This window comes from Erinaceus europaeus, chromosome 4 (assembly GCF_950295315.1).
Source record: "Erinaceus europaeus chromosome 4, mEriEur2.1, whole genome shotgun sequence".
NCBI classification, from domain to species: domain Eukaryota; kingdom Metazoa; phylum Chordata; class Mammalia; order Eulipotyphla; family Erinaceidae; genus Erinaceus; species Erinaceus europaeus.
In genome coordinates, this window is record NC_080165.1 from 38,140,493 (window position 1) to 38,167,540 (window position 27,048).

Here is a 27,048-nt window from a genome sequence, read left to right on the forward strand (position 1 = left end):
CTACTTGTGACCGCGCGCGCACGCGCACGCGCAGCTGCGCCAGGCAGCGACTGCATCCCAGAGCCGCTCGTGTTTACTAGCCGGGCTTTTGATGCGGGAGCCCGGGGTGGCGGGAACTTGGCGCAAAACTGGGCGTAGACTAGCACACGAAAGTGAACTGTCAATCCTGGTTGAGATGATGGAGCCTGAGAGCCGCGTGGAGATTGGGCCGGAGGCGGAGCTGGAAGAGAGGGAGCCCGAGGTCAAGAGGCGCAGAGTCCTGTGTGTGGAGTTTGCTTCTGTTGCTGCCTGCGACGCTGCCGTCGCCCAGTGCTACTTGGCCGAGAACGACTGGGAGATGGAAGTACGCTTTTCACTTCTCCCCGCCCGCTCGCTCTCCACCTCCTCCGGGGAGTGATCAGACCTTCACCCCCCTCTGTGTTTTTGTTTTTCAGAGAGCCCTCAACTCCTACTTCGAGCCTCCAGTGGAGGAGAGCGCCTTCAAAAGTCCCCCCGAGACTCCCTCTGCGCCCGAGTCCTGGTGAGCGACTGCCACGCGCTGTTTAATTTTGGGGTGTTGTCTCATGGGGGTGGGGGGTTGTGACCTGAGTTGGAGGAGAGGCAGGTGTGATGAACCAGAAGTGGTGGCTCCTGTTGTACCCCTGAAAGGAGATGCGGCGTAGCTGGGGTCCCAGAAGGAACAATCTGACATGTTAATTCCAGGTTGTAACTGTAATGTAGAGAAGAAAATTTTTCTTTTGCCTGCCTGCCTGCCTGCCTTTCTTATTTATTTTACCAGAGCACTGCTCAGTTCTGGTTTATGGTGGTGCAGAGGATTGAACCTGGAACTTGGGAACTTCAAGCATGAGAGTCCTTTTGCATAACCATTATGTTATCTACCCCCTACAGAGAAGAAAAGTTTTCTTGTTGGCTTCTTTGGTGAAATCAGACATCCAGAGCTAAAAAAAAAAGAAGAAGAAGAAGAGGAGGGAGTGGGGTGGGGGGAGTGGACATGGTCTAGGATTGCAAAGAGGGAGTGTGAAGTAAGAGTATTCTTAGGTAAAGTTGTTTGGAAGACCAAGGTTGCCCTCTTCTGCAGATAGAAATATTTGGTTATGTCTTTCAGCCGCAAAGCTTGTTCTCATGTACATTTAGGCAACTGAAAGGAAGGTTACCCCAGAGAGGCTGCAAACTAGGATTGGGTGGCCATACAGATTTAAATTACTTCCTTTTCCTTGGGTTAGGGCTTCCAGAGATTAGGTTTGTCAACTTTTCCTAGTATAGTAAGGGAGAAACCCTTGCATGTGGAGATTTCCTTTATAAATACAAAAATCTCTTACAAAAAGGTAACTCCTGGTTTTAGAGCATTCCTTCTATCTGCTCTTAAAATAATCAGCCCCAAATAATCCATAGGCTATTCTGGGGTGGGAAAGTTTGTCCTTCAATAGGAAATAGGTACAAAGAGACTTGAAACATGAATGAGACAAAACCTCTGTTGAAGAAGGGGCACATGGAAGTTTCCTTGCTTTATATATTGTTTACTTCCTGCTGACCAGCCAGAATATTTTTATTTTATTCTATTTTATTATTTATTTTTTACCTGAGCACTGCTCAGCTCTGGCTTATGGTCGGTGATGCGGGAGATTGAACCTGGGACTTTGGATCTTCAGGCACGAGGATCACTTTGCATAACCATTATACTATCTACCCCACCCAAGCCAGATTATTAGTGTTTTTTTTTTTTATTTGTTTCTGTTTTTATTTATCTTATTTTTCTATGCTTCAAGACTTTTTGAATTGACACTTAGAAATTACAGAGCAATAAATGGGATACATTATTATTTTTTTTTTTGAACTTTGTTTTTTTTATTTTTTTATTTAAGAAAGGATTAATTAACAAAACAATAGGGTAGGAGGGGTACAACTCCACACAATTCCCACCGCCCAATCTCAATATCCCACCCCCTCCCCCGATAGCTTTCCCATTCTCTATCCCTCTGGGAGCATGGACCCAGGGTCATTGAGGGTTGCAGAAGGTAGAAGGTCTGGCTTCTGTAATTGCTTCCTCGCTGAACATGGGCGTTGACTGGTCGGTCCATACTCCCAGTCTGCCTCTCTCTTTCCCTAGTAGGATGGGTCTCTGGGGAAGCGGAGCTCCAGGACACATTGGTGGGGTCTTCAATCCAGGGAAGTCTAGCCGGCATCCTGATGACACCTGGAACCTGATGACTGAAAAGAGAGTTAACATACAAAGCCAAACAAATTGTTGAGCAATCAGGGATACATTATTTTTTTATCTACATTGTTTGCACTTTTTTTTTCCCCTTCCATTTTATTCAGTAGAACAGAGAGAAACTGAAAGGGGCTGGGGAAACAAGAGAGGGATAAAGAAAGACACCTGCAGACCTGCTTCATCACTTGTGAGGTATCCTTGCTGCAGGTGGGGAGTGGGGGCTTGAACCTGAATCCTTGTGCATAGTACTATGTGTACTTAAGCAGGTGCCCTATTGCCTGGCCCCCTTATTTGTTTGTTTTATAAGACATATGCCATCCCTTATTTCTCTGCCCCCTTCCCCCTTTTTGTGCTTTTTAAAAGTCCAGATGCCTTATAAGACTCTTCACAGTGTGACCACTGCCTCCTCCCAGGTTCATCTCCTATCTTCCTCCCATTCCTACTCCCCCCCAAAAAAAAAATTCCAGACATGACAAGCTTTCTTGAGTGGGCCATTTTGCCTTTAACTGTTATAAAGATATTTATTTCCTTTGCCTGGAACTTTTTTCTTTCTCCTTTGTTAACTATTTTTTATCTTAAAGATTGAAATTTAGACAAAATTTATCTCCAAGAAACTTTCCTTTTTTCCCAAGTCTGGGTAAGATTCCATTCTTAGGTAATCATATAACATCTACCATGACCATAATCACTTAGTCTGTATTATAATTACTATTTAACACTTTATAGTTCCTACACATTTGATGAAATAGTTGTTTTCTATATTGTTTTGCCAAAGTCCAATACAACATTAGGCATGTATCAAACTCTCAATAAATTATTTATTTATTAAGTATAAAGCTTATCAAGTGTACAGAGTTCCCAAAGGAGAGGGCGGCAATTCATGGAATGATAAAAAAGAGCTGATGTTTGATAATTGGATCATATAAGTAGTACAGAAAAAGTTATTACACAGCTTCACCTATAAACTCTTAAAGGTACACGGTGACTCTTCCAGATGTGTCTTGTTCAGCAATTGAGAGATCCAATATGTAGGGCTTCTGGCCAAAATGGCAAAAAGACTAATAGATCCTGTTTTTTTTTTTTTTTTAATTTTTTTCACATTTATTTATTTCCCCTTTAAAAAATTTTGTTTATTCATTTTTTTATATATATTTATTTTCCCTTTTGTTGCCCTTGTTTTTTATTATTGTAGTTATTGTTATTGTTGTTATTGATGCCGTTGTTGGATAGACAGAGAGAAATGGAGAGAGGAGGGGAAGACAGAGAGGGGGAGAGAAAGAGAGACACCTGCAGACCTCCCTTACTGCCTGTGAAGCAACTCCCCTGCAGGTGGGGAGCCGGGGGCTCGAACCAGGATCCTTACGCCGGTCCTTGTGCTTTGTGCCACCTGCACTTAACCTGCTGCGCTACCGCCCGGCTCCCAGATTCTGTTTTCTTTTGCTACCACTACTACAACAAAAACTATACTATACATAGAAAAAACAGCCTTGAATTTAGCTTGGAGCTCAGATTAGGTAACAACGAAAGGAAAAAGTCAGAATCCAGGATGTCTGGACAGAGACTCAGAACAAAGGTAGAGATGTGTATGTTGCTTGGTTCCACAGCACCTGGTCAGGTTGTCACTGATACGCCCATCTGCCCTACTGGGCTCTCATGGCTGCCACCCACTTGGCCCAGCTGGCTGCCTCTGCTGACATCCTTGACCCAGTCTGAAGCTGTTTGGCATATTTAGCTACATCTGCTGCTGTCACTCATCCAGCAGAAGCAGCTGCCTTTGCATATGCCAGTCACATTGGACTGTGACTGAATCTTCTGCCACCTACCTGACCTGACAGAGAAAGGGAAACAAAAAGTATGAATCACATGCAGTTGTGGGCAGTTGAAAATCATCACTGTGGAACTCAGTCCCTATAGGTATACAGACTGCTAGAGTTCTCTCACCAGTGTGGTGATAACACAACTTCCAACTTCTGAGTGGGCAGAAACATGGAAATATAGCCTCAGTCAGGTACTTATCACTATAGAGATTTTTTTTTTTAAAGATTTTATTTATTTATTCATGAAGATAGAAGGAGAGAGAGAACCAGACATCACTCTGGTACATGTGCTGCCAGGGATTGAATTCAGGACCTCATGCTTGAGAGTTCAATGCTTCATCCACTGCACCACCTCCTGGACCACTTAAATATTTATTTGTTTATTCCCTTTTGTTGCCCTGGTTGTTGTAGTTATTGTTGTTACTGATGTCGTCGTTGTTGGATAGGACAGAGAGAAATGGAGAAAGGGAGAGAGGAAGAGAGACACCTGCAGACTTGATTCACCACCTGTGAAGTGACTCCCCTGCAGGTGGGGAGCTGGGAGCTTGAACTGGGATCCTTACACAGGTCCTTGAGCTTTGTGCCACCTGCGCTTAACCCGCTGTGCCGCCGCCCTACTCCCTGCAGAGCTTTGATTATTGCCCATATCTGCTCAAATACAAATAGTGGGCCCTGGTCTTCATGGAGAATCTAACATAATGGAAAACACCTGCAATGATAGACCAAGCTAGCAATTTGTAGGAAAACCTAAATTCTTCAGAGTGAAGGAAAGATAACCTGCAGTACTGCTTCACCACCTGTGATGGTTCCATCCTAGAGGTGGGGACCCAAGGCTTAAACTCAGGCCATTGCATATGATAACACCACCCAGCCCCTGTTCAACACATTTTCATGCCAGAGTCACCAGATTTCATATCTGGAGGTCCTAGCACCATCATAAGCCAGAACAGTGCTCTGGTTAAAAAAAAAAAGCCATGCTCACCAAACTAAAAAAAAAAATCTATGGCAGAGGATTCAGTAAATTCAGAGAAACTATGAGGAAGCTATAGAAAAATATGTAACAGTCATCAGAGGAATGAAGAATACAGTGGCTAAACTATGAAAACAGTCCAGAAGGGAAAACATGTAGACTGACAGATGCCAGACATCAAAAAACAGAGGGGCCAGGTGGTGGCGCACCTGGTTGAGCACACATGTTATAGCGCCCAAGGACCCAGGTTTGAGCCCCCAGTCCCCACCTACAGCGGGGAAAGCTTTGCAAGGTGAAGCAGGTCTGCAAGGTGTCTCTCTGTCTCTCTTCCTCTCTATCTCTCTTCTTGATCTCAATTTTTGGCTGTCTCTATCCAATAAATAAATAAAGATAATAAAAATAAATAAAGATCAAATACAGAACAGAAGGTAGAAGAAGCCATTTAAAGAAATGACAAAAACTATATATATGCACTGAAGTAGAGAGTAGAACTGTGGAACAGCATCAAGGGAAACAATATTCATTTCATGGGGTACAAGGAGAATGGAGGGGGATAGAATTACTATTTGAAGAAACGTTAGCTGAGGATACCTCTCCCTCCCAAATTAGTGGAGATAGACTTACAGATGTAGGAAGCTTGACGAGAAATAAACAATTCAAACTTTAGTTCTCCAAGGCTCATGATAATTAAAATGGCAAGGGCCGCTAGAGAAAGGCATTTTCACTTGTAAGGGAACTCCCATAACACTATCAGCTGATTTTTCTCTTTCCCTCCTCTTTATTGAGCGGTTAATGGCACAGTTGTAGTGGTTTATAGTATAGTTGGTCTATCAAAAATCAGCATTGGCTAATTTTTTTTCAACAGAAATTATAGGCTAGAAAAAATCTGGCAGAATGTATTTGAAGTCTTGAATGGAAAAGATCTCCCATCCAAGAATACTTTATCCTGCTAGATTATCAATCAGCATTGAAGCTTTTGATTATCAGTCAGCTAACAATCTTTCCAGAGAAGCAACAGGTAAACCAGATCGACAAGCTATACTAGAGATATACAAAATTAAAAATAAAATGACCTCACACATTGGGGTGGGTGGGGGGAACAGGGAAAAGACAAAATCCAATGAAGACTATCAAGTCATGCTGCAGAACTGAAGTTAAAGAGAATTTGAGGTAAGGGATGGTGCCTATAAGGAAGAAAGGTGATCCAATGGATTTTGGTAGAGGGAAAATTTTGTAGGTACTCTTTTTTTCTTTCTTTTTTTAAATTAATTACTTAATTATAAAAACGAAACACTGACAAAACCATAGGATAAGAGGGGTACAGTTCCCACCACCAGAACTCTATATCCCTTCTCCCCTGATAGATTTCCTATTCTTTAACCCTTTGGGAGTGTGGACCCAGGGTCATTATGGGGTGCAGGAGGTAGAAGGTCTGGCTTCTATAATTACTTCCCCACTGAACGTGGGCATTGACAGGTCAACCCATATACTCCCAGCCTGTCTCTCTCTTTCCCTAGTGGGGCAGGGCTCTGGGGAACGGAGCTCCAGGACACATTGGTGGGGCCATCTGCCCATGGAAGTCCGGCTGGCATCATGGTAGCATCTGGAACCTGGTGACGAAAAAAGAGTTAACATATAAAGCCATATAGATTGTTGACTAATCATGAACCTAAGGGCTGGAATATTGCAGATGAAGATTTGGGGTCTCCGTTTTGGAAATAGCTAGTAGGTCTGTTTTAGGTATATTCCAAAGGGCCCATGACTTTATTAGTTATGCCTGAGCCTTATATCTGATATGCAGGTAGACCCAAGTTATTGTCTGGGCAGATGATGTCATGGCTGGAAAAAGGGGTAGAAAGCTGGATCAGGGAAGAGAGTAGCTCCCAAATATGGGAAAAGTGTATAAATATTGTTGACTGTAAACCCCATCGATTTGATCTGGGACCCATATTCAGCTTAAAAGCCTGTGTAATCTCTGCATCCCTGTAGGTCCAGACTCACATTCTGTGGTCATGAGTAGGAACATTCCGAGTTGCACCAATTTCAGGACCCATCTTCCTCAGGTGGTAGATAGAGTATGTTATCCAACATCCCTTTGGAGGGTGGAACATTCTCTACCATTGTTGATCCACATTGAGGATAAGGTCCTATGAGGGCCCCCGGAGGGATCCATTATGTTTTCCCTGATGGAGATGACCAGTGATAATGGACAGAGGGATCTATTCAAGATCTAGGCTCATTGTGTCTGTGTGGGAATCCCAGGACTCCCTGACTAGGGCCCCATGTAGGTACTCTTTTATCAATATGTGTTTGCAAACTCAGCAAGAATCCTTTCTTGTTCTATAATCAAGGTAATGAGACTATTCAGCCTACTACTCAGTAGTGTGCCAGAGACCATAGTGCTTATGAAGGTGCCATTGACTTCAGAGCTGGGAAAGAAGAATGTATTCCGATGTCTCAGTTGCAGAGTTCTAACTTATTGGAAAGAGTAATGAAGATAACCTTTAGTAGGAACTGGTATCCAAAACATTTTTGGGAGCCTCGAGAAATGATGAATAAATCTGAAATTAAAGGTACTACAGTGACTTGCTGTCACTAGTAGTGATTTCTAAAGAGGGAGTGATACGGATTGAGAACCTTGAAGGCTGTTAAAACCTCAGTCTAGGGGGTTGGGTGGTAGCACAGTGGCTTGAGTGCACATGGTGTGAAGCACAAGGACCCACGTAAGGATCCTGGTTCAAGCCCCTGACTCCCCACCTGCAAGGTGGGTTGCTTCAGAGGCGGTGAAAGCAGGTCTACAGGTGTCTTTCTTTTCCCCTCTGTCTTCCCCTCCTCTCTCCATTTCTCCCTGTCCTATCCAGCAACAATGACATAAATAATAACAATAATAACTACAACAACAAGGGCAACAAAAGGGGGGGAAAAAAAGGGAGCTGGGCAGTAGCACAGCGAGTTAAGCGCAGGTGGCGCATAGTGCAAGGGCCGGTGTAAGGATCCCAGTTGGAGCCCCAGGCCCCCCACCTGTAGGAGGTCGCTTCACAAGTGGTGAAGCAGGTCCGCAGGTGTCTTTCTCTCCTCCTCTCTGTCTTCCCCTCCTCTCTCCATTTCTCTCTGTCCTATCCAACAACAACATCTATGACAACAATAACAACTACAATAAGCACAACAACAAGGGCAACAAAATGGGAAAAATAGCCTCCAGGAACAGTGGATTCGTAGTGCAGGCACCAAGCCCCAGAATAACCCTGGAGGCAAAAACAGACAAACAAAAAAACTGAGTCTCTGGTGCCAGTGGTGCACCTGGCTAAGCACACACGACAGTGTTTAAGGACCCAGGTTCAAGCCCTCAGTCCCCACCTGCAGGGGGAAAGCTTCACAAATGGCAAAGCAGAGCTGCAGGTGTCTCTCTAGAGAGGAAGAGAGAAAACTAGAGCATCACTCTGGCCATGAAATGTGTAGGGTTGAACTTAGGATCTTATGCTTGAGAGTCCAGTACTTTATCCACTATACCATCTCCATACTACACACTATTCTTACTGTGTGTATGGAAAAATAACTGGTTAATCCTTAGTAAAATGGCCTTATTGGAAAATAAATAAAAACGATTTTAAGTGTCATTTTAATGTGTCATTTTGCTGACAATATATTTTTACCTATTCATTTTCAAGTGTCTGCTTTTTACCAATGAGTTAAATGGGTTCTGAACATATTTTTCCAGTTTTTTTGAAACTGGTTTATGGAATTATAGGATTTCAGGAATATAGTTTCACACTACCAGAACAAAAGTAAAGAAAAATTTTAATCTAGTTATAATGTCACAAATTAATATTTCTTTCTTTCTTTTTACTTAACAACTGGGACTGATTTTCCAGAGACCACGCAAACTGGAAAATAAATTCAATATAAACTTCAGAATAACCACAACAACGAACAGACCTCATAAGTGAGTTCTATTGATTAAGCAAGTCATGAAGTGGAAGAAAATTAGACTTCATCTCTGAGAAAAGCAAAAGAATCTGTAGTTGTTAATTATCTTCTACAATGATATATTTCAACTGTGATTTAAAATCAAAATATATTTGAAAAATCTTACATTTCTTAGTCTAATTTGGAGTCATAGTTTATAAAATACTTTTAATGACACACAAAGAGTAGTCCTACCTAAATGATCAAACATTTGTATAGCATAGTAAGACCCTGCTTTTTCTCATACATGTGGCTTTGACACTGCTCTGGGTAGGTATTTCTAGGACTTTTTCAAAATTCTGACAGAATAATTTTTTAATTTTATTATTTTTTATTTTTTAAATATTTTTTATATTTATTTATTTTCCCTTGTTTTTGTTGTTGTGGTTATTGTTGTTACTGATGTCGTCATTGTCGGATAGGACAGAGAGAAATAGAGGAAGGAAAGACAGAGAGGGGGAGAGAAAGATAAACACCTGCAGACCTGCTTCACCGCCTGTGATGCGACTCCCCTGCAGGTGGGAAGCCAGGGACTTGAACCGGAATCTTTACGAGGTCCTTGAGCTTTGTGCCATGTGTGCTTAACCCGCTGCGCTACCGCCTGACTCCCAGAATAATTTTCTTTTAATTGTGGGGCTTAGTGGTTTATAGTAAATACAGTTTGTAATACATTTGTGAAATTTCTCATTTTCCTGCAAAATGCTCTCACCCTCGGCGTAGGTCCTCCTCTACCATCATCATGCACTGGGACTTGAACACCCCAGCTCCCCCACCCAGGGTCCTTTATTTTGGTGCAATACATCAAACCCAGTCCAATTTCTACTTTGTTTTCCCCCTTTCTGTTCTGATTTCTCAACTTCGCTGACAGAATAATCATAAATTGGAGCTCCAGCTGGCACAATCGGTTAGCCTGCGGTGCTTATACAGAATAATCTTAAATCTCATGGTTTATAGATTATTTGCAAAGTTTTGTTTCATTCTGACCCCACCAGTATTAACCTGACCAATGAAGAAACAGCTGATTCCAGCTCATTGGAAAATGTTCAGCAAGATGACAGCATACTCTCTGTCATCACCTGGAATATTGATGGATTAGATCTAAAGAACCTGAAAGAGAGGACTCAAGCGGTGTGTTCTTACTTAGCTTTGTAAGTATTACTTTGTTTAGTGATGGTGATAATGTGCCATTCATACCCACAAACTGGATAACAGTTGAAGGTCTTGGGGTTTGAAATGAAACCTGAGTTTAAAGTCCTGGTCTCCGAATAAATACACGAAGAATGGACTGTCATTGCTTTTCAAAGCAGAATTGTAGTTTATGGTTGAGAGGAATTACTAAAGGGGTCTTACACAGGTACTCTGGAGTCATCTCCCCTGCCCTTTATTTTATGAATGAATGACAGAAACAGAAGAGGAGAATACAAATCAGCACCCCACCATCTATGGAATCCCACTCACTCATTTTGTCTTTGTTGCTCTCCTGTGCCAGAGATCAAACCCTGGGCTAAGTATGTGGGCACGTGCATATAAGGCGAGTCTTCTGCTGCTAGGCTGAGCCTCCCTCCTTAGTTCTTGAAACACTAATTTTTATTAGGAGCCTTGTCATATTTTATTTGTTAAATGTTTTATATAGTTATTGCTTTGAAAATAAAGCTGGGGCTAGGCAGTAGTACACCTGTTAGTTACCATGCTCAAGGACCCAGGTTCGAGCCCCTGATCCCCGCTTGCGTGGGGGATGCTTCATGAATGGTGAAGTAGACCAGCAGATGTCTTTCTCTCTACCTCTCAGTCTCTCTCCCTTTTCTTCATTTCTCTCTCTCCTATCAAATAAAAAAGAGAGAGAGGGGGAAATGGCTGCTAGGAGCTATGGATTCATAGTGTGAGCACCAGGCCCCAGTGATAAACTCTGATGGGTGGCAATAGAAAGAAAAGATAAAAGAAAGCCAGCAAGGAGATCTGTTATCTGTCATATACTGGCTCTGTGACCATGGACAGCCACTTAAGTTCTCTGGAACTCAGTGTCCCTCATGGTGAATAATCTAAAACCTCTCTTAAAAATCCAAAAGGATTAAAAGAGATGTTGCTAGCACAGCGGGTTAAGGACCAGCGTAAGGATCCCGATTTGAGCCCCCGGCTCCCCACCTGCAGGGGAGTCACTTCACAGGCAGTGAAGCAGGTCTGCTCGTGTCTGTCTTTCTCTCTCCCTCTGTCTTCCCCTCCTCTCTCCATTTCTCTCTGTCCTATCCAACAACAACAATAATAACCACAACAATGATATAACAACAAGGACAACAAAAGGGAAAAATAGCCTCCAGAAGCAGTAGATTAGGCACTGAGCCCCAGCAATAAATAACCCTGGAGGCAAAAAAAAAAAAAGATGTTAACATTTAATCTATCAGGGGTAGGGTCAGAAAACAGCAGAGCCAAGGGCCAAGGACTCAAAAGGGAGGGGAGGTTGTTTGAGACAATGTGGAGGGGACCCAGTGCACAATGATGGAGGAAGACTTCAGTTGGTTGTGGGAATGGTTCATAGACACTTAAAAAGGGGAGTTAAAAAGAAAAAAGTTGTACTGTGTGAGAAAAACTGTCTTGTAAATCATTATTTCCCCTAATAAAGTGATATGAAAACAAAACCAAGCATAAGCAAAATGTCGGGTTACTATAGGCTCTTAGTATACTAGTTTCTATTGACTGATTCTAAATGTGTTGTGTACTTCTTTTAAGGTTGATCTTTATATTCTTAGGTATTAAATAGCACAGACCTTATCTTCTAGTTGCTATATGTCAACACTGAATATTAGATGCCATAAAGGATAATAGTTTTCTGGTTCTTTTATGTTAATGAAAATTTCTCAGTCTAGATAACTATTCATTATCAATTAATGTATTTAATTAGATACAGCCCGGATGTGGTATTTCTACAGGAAGTTATTCCCCCATATTATAGCTACCTTAAGAAGAGAGCAAGGAGTTATGAGATTATTACAGGTAAATTTTTTTCCTATTGTTTTACATGTCTTTTCCTTTGGATATCAATTTAATGAAAAATTAAAGTTATCCTATTAGAGTATAGACAAGAAAGGGTACAAATAAAATAAATTTGAGGAAAATAAACCTTACATGGAACACTAAGTGAATCATAAGTTATATAGTTATATGTTATAAGTTATACAGTTATTTGCTATACAGTTTATGTTGTATGTTTCAAAAAGTGGTTGAAATAAATAGTTTTTTAGGAAAATGTAAATTGTCAAAATTAACTGTTTAAAATACTATGTGACAGGTGGGGGTAGCTAGCATAATGGTTATACAAAGAGACTCTCAAGCCTGAGGCTCTAAAGTCTCAGGTTCAATCCCCCGCACCACCTTAAACCAGAGCTGATATGTAACCAGGAGGTGGTGTGGTGGATTACACATTAAACCTTGAAGCATATCCTCCTCTTCCTCCTCTACCCCCTCCCATAAATAAAAAATTAAAAAATATATTAATTGTATTGCCTGGAAGGTAGTATAGTGAGACGCTTTGGACTTGAAACAGAAAATTTGTGTTTCAGCTCTTGAGTGTTAGGGCTCTGACATAGCCAAGAATGAGGTTGTGTGGAAGCTGAGGCGGTGTGGAAGGCTGGGAGTTAGTTTATTTCACGCCAGTGGAATCAGCTAGGCTCCTACACCTGTTTCTCTGCTTTGACAAGCAGCTTTTATTCTTTTCAAATTGTGGGCAGGCCTAAGCTAATGGTTACAGTTGCAGGGCCGAACAGAGTGAGGTCTGGCTGGCTACAAAATAAACTGAATCAAAGTGGCCAGTGGATTGGTTACTTAGAATATGAGTCCCCCAAGGTGCCATAGGGAATCAAAGGTGTGTGCTGTGTGAGGCACTGGAATGCAGAAGTCCACCACTTGCAGCGGTTTCCTCTCCTCTCTTCATTTGCCTGCAGAGTTTTTTTTTCAAATTTTTCATTTCAGAAACATGAAATCCTAGGTTTTCGTATGCCAGAGTGATGTTCTAACCGATCTTCTTTTCCTCTGTCTCTTTAAAAAATTATCTTTGTTGGTCCTGGAGGTGGTGCAATAGTAAAGCTTTGGACTCTCAAGCATGAGGTTTCGAATTCCATCCCTTGCCGCACATGTGCGAGAGTGATGTATGGTTCTTTCTCTCTCCTCCTATCTTTCTCATAAATAAATAAAATCTTAAAAAAAAAAAAATCTTTGGGCGCAGTCAGGCGGTAGCACAGCTGATTAAGCACACATGGCACAAAGCGCAAGGACTGGCTCAAGGATCCCGGTTCGAGCCCCCTGCTCCCCACCTGCAGGAGAGTCACTTCACAAGTGGTGAAGCAGGTCTGCAGGTGTCTTTCTCTCCCCCTCTCTGTCTTCCCCTCCTCTCTTGATTTCTCTTTGTCCTATCCAATGACAGCAGTAACAGCAACAATAAACAAGGGCAACAAAAGGGAAAAAATAGCCTCCAGGAACAGTGGATTCGTAGTGCAGGTACTGAGCCCCAAGCAATAAACCTGGAGACAATATATATATACATACACATATATATAATATACAAATTATATATATATATTATATATATCTTTATTTAGTTATTTATTGGATAGAGACTGCCAGAAATCGAGAGGGAAGGTGGTGGTAGAGAGACCTAGAGACACCTACAGCACTGCTTCATCACTTGCAAAGGTGGGAAAAGCTTGAACCAGGTCCTTATGCATTGTGACATGTGTGCTCAACAAGGTGCACCACCACCCGGCCCCCCACACCCCGTCTTTGTCTCTATCTATCTAAGGCACTAAGTAAATGAAATTTTATTTCTTAAAAAAAAAAATGGGATAGTTACATTGTGGTACTTTTTTTAAGTCATTCTTTTTGATTTATAAGTTTGTAAAATTGTATTTTTTCCTACCTTTTTATTGTTATTATTAGTATTAAATTATTTATTGCATAATGACAGAGAAAGTGGGGAGATAGGTGGGAGAGAAAAAGAGACACCCACAGCACTGTTTCACATCTTGTAAACTTTGCTGCTACAGGTGACAGCCAGGGGTTTGAACCCAGATTCTCATGCATAGTCACATGTGGGCTCAACCGGGTGCACCACCAGCTGTACACTATTACTGTTTTGATTAATTTATTATTTATTTATTTATTTATTTATTTATTTTAACCAGAGCATTGGGAAGCTCTGGCCTAAAATACATTGGGCCTGGGAGCCTCAAGCATGAAAGTTGTTTGCATAATGCTAACCTTTGCTCACTCTTCCCTATTTCTTTCTTCCTGCCAAGCTGTCTATCCTGCCATTTTTTTCTAGTCTTTTCTTTCTCCCTGCCCTTTTCTTTCCTTTTTTCTTCCTCCCTTTTCTTTCTCTTCTTCCCTCCTCTCCACCAACTCTTTCTCTTATAATCTTTTTACTCCTTCCATTTTTCTAGAATCTCTTTTTAAAAAATATTTATTTATTCCCTTTTGCTGCCCATGTTTTTATTGTTGTTGTCATTGATGTCACTGTTGTTGGATAGGACAGAGAGAAATGGAAGACAGTGAAGGGGAGAGAAAGACCCGCTGCGCTACCGCCCGATTCCCTAAGAATCTCTTTTCTAAATGGTAGCCCTACTTGCTTGATCCTTCAGTTTCTTCTCACTTAATGTCCTGTATCTTTGGCTTTTGGTTTTACCTTTTTGACTTTTAGGTACCATTAATATTTTGATTTTTAGTCTGCCTGTTCACAAAATATTTCTTTTTGTAATGTCCTATTTTATAAATACTTTAAAGTGGTTTTTTAATGTCTCTGAAGTTAACAGATTTGTTTTGAATCTCTTTCCCGATATTGTTTTCTTTTCTTTTTTTTTGTTTATTTTGGTGCCTGTTTATGTTTTACCGGTTCCTTGCCTACACAGAAAGTTTTACAAAATAAATACCTAAACTCTTGTATCTGTTTTTTGTTGTCCGGAGCCAGGGGTGATATGCTTGTTTTACCTGCCTGCTGAAGGCAGGTTAAAGAGAATATTGAGGCACCTTTTATTTATTTATTTATTTTTAATTTTTTTATTGGGGAATTAGTGTTTTACATTCAACAGTAAGTACAATAGTTTGTACATGCATAACATTCCCCAGTTTCCCATATAACAATACAACCCCCACTAGGTCCTCTGAATCCTTCTTGGACCTGTGTTTTCCCCACCCACCCACCCCAGAGTCTTTTACTTTGGTGCTATACGTGAGGCACCTTCTTTTGAGCAGTTACACTACCATTCAGTTCCTATTTTCAGATCTATACCTTCCAATTTGATACCTCTGAGCAAATGGTGACTGTCTACAATTGATAAAAATCCTTTCTTTTTTAAAAATTTTTTCAAATTTTTTTGTTTTCCCTTTTGCTGTCCTTGGTTTTTTTTTATAGTTGTTGTAGTTACTTTTATTGTTGTCGTCATTGTTGGATAGGACAGAGAGAAATGGAGAGAGGTGAGGAAGACAGGGGGGAGAGAAAGATAGACACCTCAGACCTGCATCACCGCCTGTGAAGCGACTCCCCTGCAGGTGGGGGGGCCAGAGCTGGAACCGGGATCCTCATGCCAGTTCCTGTGCCCATCCCTGTGCTTCGTGCCACATGCGCTTAACCCGCTGCGTTACCACCGACTCCCAAAATTATTTTTTTTAAACACCTTGCCTTCTATTAGCAGAAAGATTGTGAGGGATATCTGCAGCTAGGCGTGTTTAACTCCATATCTAAACCTTAAAATAGTCTTTCTTCTTTAGCGTAATCACTTACCTTTGAATTTAGGTATTTCCGGTTTATAGTCCGTGGATGCTTCCCTTCTGTCCGTGGTTCTCTATTAACCACTGGTTCCCGGATCTTATAAGCTAGTTACCACATCATTTGCTTTGTATTCTGAAAAACGATTCCTACTTTCATTCTGTTTATTATAATTTTTTTTGCAGGCCTGTACCTTCCTAAATTTTTACTCAGTGTATTTTTTCTGGTATTTCCAGATTGAGGAATACATGCATATTATTAGCCTCTATTTAAATCATATCTACTCTATCTTTCAGAAATTTCTCAAATTGTCTTTATATTCAGTATATTACTTGAGGTACTTAATGTGAATTCTTTTCTTTCTTGCTGGATCACTGCTCAGCTCTGGTTTTTGATGGTTTGGGGGTTGAACCTGGGACTTTGGAGACTCAGAGGGGAAGGGGATAAAGAGGGGAGAAAGACAGAGACTGAGAGAGAGAGAGAGAGAGAGAGAGGCAGCACTGCTTTCCTGCTCATGTAGCTTCCCTCATGCAGATGGGGACCGGGGACTTGAACCTGCGTCCTGATGTATGGAAATGCGTGTGCTTAACCATTTGTACCACTGCTTAGTCCCTGTGGATTAATTTAAAATATATATATATATTTCTTCCATACTTGCAGTTACAATTTGAATGGCTATTTTTGTTTATCTTCAAATAGACTTTTGTTTTTTTCTTTCACTAGAGCACTGCTCAGCTCTGGTTTTTCATGGAACTAGGGATTGAACCTGAGACCTTCAGGCAAGAAAATCATTTACACAACTATTATGCTATCTCTCTAGCCAAAGAAATAGTTTACTTTTAAGATTTAGGTCCGGGAGTTGGGCGGTAGCACAGTGGTTTAAGCTCACATGGCACGAAGCTAAAGGACCTGCGTAAGGATCTCGGTTTGAGCCCTTGACTCCCCACCTGCAGGGGAGTCACTACACAAGCGGTGAAGCAGGTCTGCAGGTGTCTATCTTTCTCGCCCCCTTTCTGTCTTCCCCTCCTCTCTCCATTTCTCTCTGTCCTATCTAACAACGACCACGTCAATAACAACAATAACTACTACAACTATTAAAAAACAAGGGCAACAAAAGGGAATAAATAAATATTTTTTAAAGATTTCCATCCATCTATCTTCTTGTTGGTATTCTTCATGTTGGTTTGGCCCCCTTCCCCCTACCTCTGAGAGAAATGGTTTGGCCCTTGCTAGTGTCCCCGAGTCTCTGTTCACCACCGCGAAGCTATCCCGGCCTGCTGGAGCCCCCGAAACCTTAACAACATCTTCTGACCCCATAAAGAATTCTCGGAGAAAAAAAGAAGTTTCTGATGGAGGGGATGGGACATGAAACTCTGGTTGTGGGAACTATATGGAACTGAATTCCCGTTATCTTACAACCTTGTTAGTTATGAATAAATTTTATTTTTAAAGAAAGAAGTAAATGAAAATGGACATCAGCTTCCAAAAAAAAAAAAGATTTAGATCCATTTAAATTGCTACACATGCTTGTTGTAAAATCCTCAATAGGGGAATTATGATAAATTGAATGAATATACCTTGATCTGTCATCCTAAATTCTTTTTCACAAAACATTTGAAGGTAGTGAAGAAGGATATTTCACAGCTATAATGTTGAAGAAATCAAGAGTGAAATTTAGAAGTCAAGAGATTATTCCTTTTCCAAATACACAAATGATGAGAAATCTTCTGTGTGTGAATGTAAGTAATTTTAAAAGACTAATTTTAAAAATAAAGAGTGCAAAAAAAAAAAAAAAGAAAAGAAAAAACTACTGTCTTTAGAGAGATATTTGCTCTTAGAGTTTTATTTTAAATAGTCTTACAGTCTTATTAGCTTTGTGAGGTAAGTTGCTTTGCTTGTTTTCCCCACCCGGGTTATTGCTGGAGGCTCAGTACCATCCTACATCGCCACTGTTTCTGGTGGCTGCTCCCTGCCCCCATACTTTTTCTTTCTTTTTTGTTAGGGAGAGAGAGAGAGTTAGGGAGATATAGCACTGCTGCACCACTCGTGAAGCTTCCCCCCTGAAGGTGGGGGGTAGGTTCTTGAACCTGGTCTTGAACATGGTAGCGTGTACGAATTCTACTGTATGCACTACCACCCAGCCCCTGGAAGTTAAAATTTTATATAAGTTACAGATTTGTAAAAAATTTGAAATCCTTGCTCCATTAAATGTGTTCCTAAGAATACTAAAGAGTTGGCCAGTATTCCTTTTTTTTTTTTTTACTAAATGCGCATGATGCTAAGACTCTGTCTTTAGGTTTACAAAAAAATGAGTCTTTTTTTTTTGCCTCCAGGATTATATATATTATATATAATATATAAAACATGTATATTATATATCATATATATTATATATGATTTATATTATATTATATATAATATATAATAATATATTATTATAATATAATATATATTTTATATATATTATATATATTTTACCATTTTGTTGCCCTTGTTGTCGTTTTTGTTATTGTTATTATTGCCACTGATGTTGATGGATAGGACAGAGAGAAATTGAGAGAGGAGGGGAGACAGAGGGGGAGAGAAAGATAGACACCTGCATATCTGCTTCACTTCTTGTGAGGCAACTCCCCTGCAGGTGGGGAGCCAGGGCTTGAACCGGGATCCTTATGCTGGTCCTTGTGCTTTGCGCCACCTGCGCTTAACCCGCTGCGCTACTGTCCGACTCCCTACATTTATTTATTTATTTATTTTCCCTTTTGTTATCCTTGTTTTTTATTGTTGTAATTGTTGTTGTTATTGATGTCATTGTTAGATAGGACAGAGAGAAATGGAGAGAGGAGGGGAAGACAGAGAGGGAGAGAAAGATAGACACCTGCAGACCTGCTTCACTACTGTGAGGCGACCCCCCTGCAGGTGGGGAGCCGGGGGCTCGAACCCGGATCCTTACGCTGGTTCTTGTGCTCTCACCATGTGTGCTTAACCCACTTCGCTATTGCCCGACCCCCCCATTTTTATTTTAATGAGTTATTACCAGAGTACCTCTCAGCTCTAGCATATGTGGAGCTGGTGATCAAACCTATGACTTCATGCATACAACTCCTGTGTTCTGCTACTGAGTATCTTCCTGGCTACTGCATTAGCATCCTATTCGGTTGGGCTTAAAATGAGTGGACACACTGTATGTTGGGAAAGTAGGTTGCATCCAAATTATAGAAAATCATGAATGCTCAATATGAGAGAATTTGAATTTTATTCTGTAGGCAATTAGTTTAGTGTGTGCACTCTATCATGTGCTGATAACTTAATTGCAAGTAGTAAATGATTCTTATTCATTTAACTGACACTTTTTTGAGTACCTATGTGTCAGATTCTTGTTATGTAGTAGTAAATTTGAGAACCATCTTAGCTTTCAAATAACTCTTTAGGAGAGAAATAGTTGTGCTATAATTCAGTTTAGTCTGAAGGACATTTATAAAGTCTTTCTAGCTTGCTGTAGAATTATAGAATGGAAGTCACTGATTTCTTGGTACATGGGAAGGGCTCATGGTTGATGTGACATTTGAAGTAGGTTTCAAAGTATTAGTGGGGGTTGGGTGGTATATTTGAAGGACCCAGATTCGAACCCCCCACTTCCCACCTGCAGGAGGAATTTTCACAAGCAGTGAAACAATGGCGCAGGTGTGTGTGTGTCTCTCTCTCCCTCTCTCTCTATCTCCCTACTCTCTCAATTTCTATCTAAAATAAATAAAATCATAAGAAAAAATAAAGTATTGGCAGGTACTTCTGAATAGTCACCTGTAGGGGCAGGGCTAGAATTTTATACTAGATCTAGAATGATAAGCACAGTACTGATTATGTCATTTCCCTTTAATAAACATGTACCAATCAGTGAATAGTTGCTGATTCTATGATCGATGTTCAGCATTACTGGTGATGAGATAATCTTAACAATTATGATTATTTATTCTGATTCAGGCAAGCGTGTTGGGAAATGAACTTTGCCTCATGACTTCGCATTTGGAGAGTACCCGAGGGCATGCCAAGGAGCGGATGAATCAATTAAAAATAGTGTTAAAGAAAATACAAGAGGCTCCAGAATCAGCTACAGTTATATTTGCAGGCGATACAAATTTAAGGGATCAAGAAGTGAGTCAAAAGTCTGATCTTTATAGACAAATTATTGGCATAGAAATGAATTATGGGGGGCTGGGCGGTAGCACAGCGGGTTAAGTGCACATGGCGCAAAACGCAAGGACCTGCGTAAGGATGCTATTCGAACCCTTCTTCCCCACCTACAGGGAGGGGGGTCGCTTCACAGGCGGTGAGGCAGGTCTGCAGGTGTCTATCTTTCTCTCCTCCTGTCTTCCCCTCCTCTCTCGATTTCTGTCTTCCCTATCCAACAACAACAGCTATAATAACAATAACAACCCCAACAAGGGCAACAAAACGGGATTCATAGTGCTGGCACTGAGCCCCAGTGATAACCCTGGAGGTGAAAGAAAGAAAGAAAGAAAGGGGAAGGAAGAAAGAAAAGGAAGAGAAAGAAGAAATGACTTACGATTTCCTTTGTCCAAAGCTGTTAAAAGTATGATCATCATTCACTGCAAATACGTAAGTGGCCTATAGAATGCAATTTGGCAGTTATTTACTGAGCCTGTGTGATATGCACAGTACTGGTTAAGTGAGGTAGGAAGGGTTCTTAGCACTATTGGGGGAAAATATAATATAGGGAGTGATTCATAAGCAGTGTACAAAGAAAATAATGATTAGAAAAGATCAAGTTTACTGGTAGCATTTCTAATTGTGAGGTGAGACAAACAAAGGTTTTACTATCATAGTTGTCCTTAGCTCTCTGCCTTTGAGTTTTTGCTTGTTTTTGGTCATCACTAGGCCTTTACCATTTTGAGTGGAATTTTTAGATATAGAGATTCAGAGGGGCTAGGTGATGGCACACCTGGTTTAGCAATATGTTACCATGTGGAAGGTCCCAAGTTGTTATTATTTCTAAAGTTTCTCTTTTTTAATTATCTTTATTTATTTATTGGATAGAGACAACCAGAAAGAGAGGAGGAGGGGAGATAGAGAGGGAGGAGACAGAGAAACACCTGTAGACTTACTTCACCGCTCGCAAAGTTTTCCCCCTGCAGGTGGGGACCCAGGACTCAAACCCTGGTCCTTGTGTACTGTAATATGCGCTCAACCAGGTGTGCCACCACCCTGCCCCTTAGGACCCAAGTTTAAGCCTCTGGTCCCCACCTGTAGGAGGGAAGCGTCTCTAGCTGTGAATCAGTGCTCTCTCCCTCCCTCTCTGTCTTTTATTCCCTCTCAGCTTATCTCTGTACTATCAATTAAAAATAATAAATAGGGAGTCGGGCGGTAGCGCAGCGAGTTAAGCGCATGTGGTGCAAAGCGCAAGGACCAGCAAGAATCCCTGTTCGAGCCCCCAGCTCCCCACCTGCAGGGAGGTTACTTCACAGATAGTGAAGCAGGTCTGCAGGTGTCTCTCTTTCTCTCCCCCTCTCTGTCTTCCCTTCCTCTCCATTTCTCTCTGTCCTATCTAACAATGACAATGTCAATAACAATAACTACAACAACAATGAAAAACAAAAACAACAAAAGAGAAAATAAATAAATGATTAAAAAAAAATACTCAAAAAGCGGCAAGGGAGATGCCACAGCAACAGTTTCCTCTGATGTGGTGATGGCTGGGCTCTAAGCTGGGTTACACATGTGACAAAGTAGGCACACTACCCATGTGAGCTATTTTACAGGATCTTTTAGCCCTGATTCCTTATATGCAGGTCTGAGACATGATCTCTTTTCTCTTTGTTCAGTTGAAACACTGGAATTTTCTAATTGTATATACATTTAGACTGTATTAAGTTGTTAGCCTCCTTGCTCCCCACCCCCCCCCTCACTTGGACTGACTTCACATCAGTGAACAGGGCTGGGAGATAATTCATCTGGTAGAGAACATACTTTACCATACAGAGTATTTGGCTTCTAGCCAGAGACCACCAAATGGAACCACTATGCAAAGGGAAAGATTCACAAGCTATGGAAACTGGTGCTGTGGGGTCTCCTCTCCCTACCTCGTTCTCCCTCAATATCTCTCACCCACTATAAGGAGAAGTGGGAGGAGGGGACTGCTAAATCACATAAATGTATAGCTCCAGCAAAGCCCTGGAGACAAAGTGTGACATTCTGTTCGTTTCTACTGCCACAAGCTCCAGGAGTAGAAGCAATGGGACTTACTGCTGAAATGAAAGTGGTATTTCCAGGAAGAAATGGTACCCTGCCACTCCCTGCCACTCTCTTTGACTCTGAGTCCTTATACACAGATTATTAAAAGTCAACTTCCTGTTGAACTGTTTACAAATTGGTGATCACAGTTATCTCTTGATATTTGGATAACTGACATAAGGACTTTTTCAGACAAAAAGAGACAGGGAGAGAGGGAAAGATATCACCAAAGCTTCTCCCACCGCTATAGGGGCTGGAACTACTGATCATAGTAATTTGAAGCCTTAGATTTTCAGCCAAGGTTTCTTTCTTTTTTCTTTTTATTTTTTTAGATTTATTTATTTTCCCTTTTGTTGCCCTTGTTTTTTATTGTTGTTGTAGTTATCATTGTAGTTGTTATTGATGTTGTCGTTGTTAGATAGAAAGAGAGAAATGGAGAGAGGAGGGGAAGACAGAGACGGAGAGAGAAGAATAGACACGTGCAGACCTGTTTCGCTGCCTGTGAAGCGACTCCCCTGCAGGTGGAGAGCTGGGGGCTTGAACCCAGTTTTTTTTTTTTTTTGTTAAAGATTTTTTTTTCTTATATTTATTTTCCTTTTGTTGCCCTTGTTTTTCATTGTTGTAGTTATTATTGATGTCATTGTTGTTATATAGGACAGGGAGAAATGGAGAGAGGAGGGCAAGACAGAGAGGGGAGGAGAAAGACACCTGCAGACCTGCTTCACCGCCTGTGAGGCGACTCCCCTGCAGGTGGAGAGCCGAGGGCTCTAACCAGGATGCTCATGTTGGTCCTTGCGCTTTGCGCCAAGTGCGCTTAAACCTCTGCCCTACACTACTGCCTGACTCCCTGAACCCAGATTTTTATACCGGTCCCTGCGCTTAGCACCACGTGTGCTTAACCCACTGCGCTACTGTCCGACTCCCCCTTCTAAGGTCTCTTACCTGATTCTCAAAGTTAGGAATATATTCATAGTTGGCAAGAAAGAGACAAATTCTAGACCTTGCTGGCTATCTTGATATTTTTATACTAGCTCATATTACCATGTAGTAAAAACACTTTTTTAAAAATTGTTTTTATTTTCCTTTTTTTTATTAGTGATTTAATAATGACTTACAAAATTATTATAAGATAGCAGGGGTATAATTCCACACTTTTCCCACCATCAGAGTCCTTTGTCCCCATTCCTTCCATTGGAAACTATAGTAGTTCTCTCAAGGACACAGATATAGGTTGAAATATATATATATATATACACACATTTTTTTCTATGATTCTGCCTTCTCTTTCTAAGTCACACCTACTTTTTAATTGATTTAATAGTGATTGACAAAACTGTAGGATAAGAGGGGTACAGTTCCATACAGTTCCTACCACCAGTGTTCCACATCTCACCCCCTCCATTGAAGGTTCCCTATTCTTTATGCCTCTGGGAGCATGGACCCAGGATCATTATGGGGTACAGAAGGTGGGAGTTCTGGCTTCTGTTGCTTCTCCACTGGACATAGGTATTGACAGGAGGGATCCATACTCCCAGCCTGTTTCTATCTTTCCCTAGTGGGGCAGGGCTCTGGAGAGGTGGGGGTCCAGGGTACGCTGGTGAGGTCCTCTGTCCAGTGAAGTCAGGTTGCACACCTACTACTTCTGAGTCTCCTTCCTCCCCCCCCCCCCCCATCTTTCTTTGGGTCCTGATGGAATTGGAGTTCAGAGCCCTCTGGTCATCTTCCCCTAACATTTACCCCCCTGAGAGTATGGGCCAAATTTCTTTCTTTCTTTCTTTCTTTCTTTCTTTCTTTCTTTCTTTCTTTCTTTCTTTCTTTCTTTCTTTCTTTCTTTCTTTGCCTCCAGGGTTATTGCTGGAGCTCAGTGCCTGCACTATGAATCCACTGCTCCTGGAAGATCTTTTTCTTTTTTGTTGCCCCTATAGTTATTGTTGCCATTGATGTTGTTGTTGGATAGGACAGAGTGAAATCGAGAGAGGCGGGGAAGACAGAGGGGAGAGAAAGACAGACACCTGCAGACCTGCTCCACCGCTTGTGTAGCGACCCCTCTGCAGGTGGAAGGCTGGGGGTTCGAACCGGAATCCTTACTCTGGTCCGTGCACTTTGCGTCATGTGCGCTTAACCCACTGCGCTACTGCCCAACCCCCTGAGCCAAAATTCTTTATGGGGTGTAAAAGATGGAAAGTCTGGCTTCTATAATTGCTTCTCCTCTGGACATGTGCATTGATTGGCAGGTCTAGCTATACCCCTACCCTATTTCTTCCTTCCTTCCTTCCTTTCCTTCCTCCCTTCCCTTCCCTTCCCTTCCCTTCCCTTCCCTTCCCTTCCCTTCCCTTCCCTTCCCTTCCCTTCCCTTCCCTTCCCTTCCCTTCCCTTCCCTTTTCTTCCTTCCTTCTTTCCTTTCTTTCCCTCGTGGAATAGGGCTCTGGAGTGGTGAGGTTCTGGGACACATTGCTGAGGTTGTCTGCCCAAGTTGTTCAGGATGGAATTGTAGTAGCATCCACAGCATGATGGCTGAAATGCAGTAAGATAAAAAGCAGGACAAAATGTTTAATCAACAGGAACTGTGAAATAGAAATAGAGAAGGTGGGAATAGGGATTTTAGGGTGGATAGAAGTTAGGAAGTCTATCTTAGGCATGATCCTAGGGAGCCGTGACTATGGTAATTTTTACTAGAGATTGATAGCTAACCTGCAGATGGACTGGGGAGATAGTGTCAGAGTTAAGAATAGGACTAGAAATCTGGATCATGGCAGAGAGTAACTTCTAAACTTGAAAAATATATATAAATACAATCAACTACCGTGTCAATCTGACTTGGGGCCCATTAAATTATTTTTAAGAGACTCAAACTTTGTTATTTTTATCTATGTATTTATTTATTAAAGATTTACTTTCTTACATATGAGACAGACAGCAGAAGAGAGAGACAAGCCAGAGAATCACTCCGGTACATGCAGTGTCAAGGATTGAATCAGAAACCTCATGCATGAGTCAGAGAGCTACCAGTAGAACCATTTTCCTAGCTGCAGTCTTTTCAGCCATAAAGCACTGCTTAGTTCTAGCTTATGGTTGTCCTGGGGATTGAACCTGGTATCTATGGTGCCTCAGGAATGAAGGTCTTTTATTTTTTTAATTTGTTTCTCTCATTTAAGAAATATTTTTTATTTTAATGAGATATACAGAAAGATACACACACACACACACACACACACACACACACACACACACACAGAGAGAGAGAAGACCAGAGCATTGAGAGAGAGAGAAGACCAGAGCATTGCTCAGCCTCAGACATGAAGGTCTTTTTTCATAACCATAGTTCTATTTCCCCAGCCCTCTCCAGCTGCATTTAAAAAAAATACATCTTTATTTATTGGTAAGAGACAGCCAGAAATCGAGAGGGTAGGGGAAGATAGAGAGGGAGAGAGACTACAGCTCTGTTTCACCACTGCAGGTGGGGACCTGGGTCCTTGTGCACTGTAATGTGTACTCAACCAGGTGCGCCACCACCTGGCCACCCCTTTTTTTTTAAGACATAGACTGAGAGTCAGAGAGAGAGTGAAAGAGACCACAGGACCACTGAAGCTTCCTTCAATTTAGTGCAGACTGGGCTCTAACTTGGATTGTGTACATGGCAAAGCAACAGACTATCCGAGAGAGCACAAATACTTCCTGTAATTTGCCTAATAACAATGATATACTTAACAGTTATCTAAAATTATAACATATATAGTTAACATTTAATAATAACTTGTGGCATTTTGACTGAAATGTCACACACATGATACAGTAAAGATAGCTTTTTAATAGGAGGGGAAAGACTGAGTTGATTTTACTTTTTTCTTTTTCTTTCCAGGTTGCCAAATGTGGTGGTTTACCTGACAACATTTTGGATGTCTGGGAGTTTTTGGGAAGACCTAAGCATTGCCAGTATACATGGGATACACAAATGAACTCTAACCTTGGAATAGCTGCTGCTTGTAAGCTTCGTTTTGATCGAATCTTTTTCAGAGCAGCTGCAGAAAGTGGCCACATTATTCCTCGAAGTTTGGACCTCCTAGGATTGGAAAAACTGGACTGTGGTAGATTCCCCAGTGACCACTGGGGTCTTCTGTGTAACTTAGATTTAATTTTGTGAAATGCTTTTCAACTAAGTGTCCAAGGTGTTCTAAGTAGTTTTGTTCTGATTTTGTAAATATAACTTCTATCTGTCTGGAAAGGTATGTTTAATGTGGAGGAGTTAGTGTATTGGACCATTAAAATATAAACTACTAGACTTTATTTTGTGGGTGATATCCTCACATTTTAGAACTGATTATCAATGTTTATTTAAATTAAAAAAGATCTGTGTTCAGAATCTGAGGCTGTGGCAGGGCCAGCCTGTGGCACACACCAGATTAAGTGCACACATTAAGTACACAAGAATCTGGGTTCAAGCCCCAACTCCCCACCAGCATAGGGACACTTCACAAGCAGTGAAACAGGTCTGCAAGTGTCTCTTTCTTTCTCTCTCTCTCTCCTTTCTTCTCTCAACTTCTTTCTATTATATCAAATAAAATAGAAAAAAAAAATGGCTACCGGCAGTGGTGGATTTGTAGTGCTGGCTCTGAGCCAAATCGATAACACTGTTGTCAATAAAATAAACAAATAAATAAAGACTTTTAATGAAAGGTTAGAAAGACTACACTCATAGCTGCCACCTAGATTTCAAACTGGGCCACATTATCTCTGGGTTAGCCTTTATGTTGATTTACTCTCTAAATCAAGTACCAAAAATAATTAATATTAAAATAACTGTTCAATAAGACATCTTAGGGAAATTTGACATTTTAGTTATATTTCTCAAGCTCCAATACGCTTAAATGAAAAAGCTTTGTTTATCTGCATTTAAGTAGATGATAATTATTTTAAATCACACTTTGTCAGTAACACATTCAGCAAGCTATAGCTGACATCTTATGATGTAAAATTCATTTTTTTAAAAAAATGATTTGTAGCTATGTTGCCGACAGAGGCAAAGCTAGTCCAGAGGATGATAAAATCAGTTTTTTGGGGTCAGGTGGTAGCGCAGTGGGTTAAGTGC

General features: G+C 41.1%; 1 protein-coding gene across 1 annotated transcript; it reads left to right on the top strand.

Moving 5' to 3' along the window:
• The first annotated feature begins 23 nt into the window (after nt 1–23).
• On the top strand, nt 24–26,940 carry TDP2 (tyrosyl-DNA phosphodiesterase 2). Its single transcript, XM_007525929.3, has 7 exons — nt 24–343; nt 435–520; nt 9,958–10,113; nt 11,862–11,953; nt 17,337–17,455; nt 19,695–19,865; nt 25,822–26,940. The coding sequence occupies exons 1-7, from the start codon at nt 92–94 to the stop codon at nt 26,101–26,103; spliced, it is 1,158 nt and encodes a 385-aa protein (XP_007525991.2). The 5' UTR covers nt 24–91; the 3' UTR covers nt 26,104–26,940.
• The last annotated feature ends 108 nt before the right edge of the window (nt 26,941–27,048 follow it).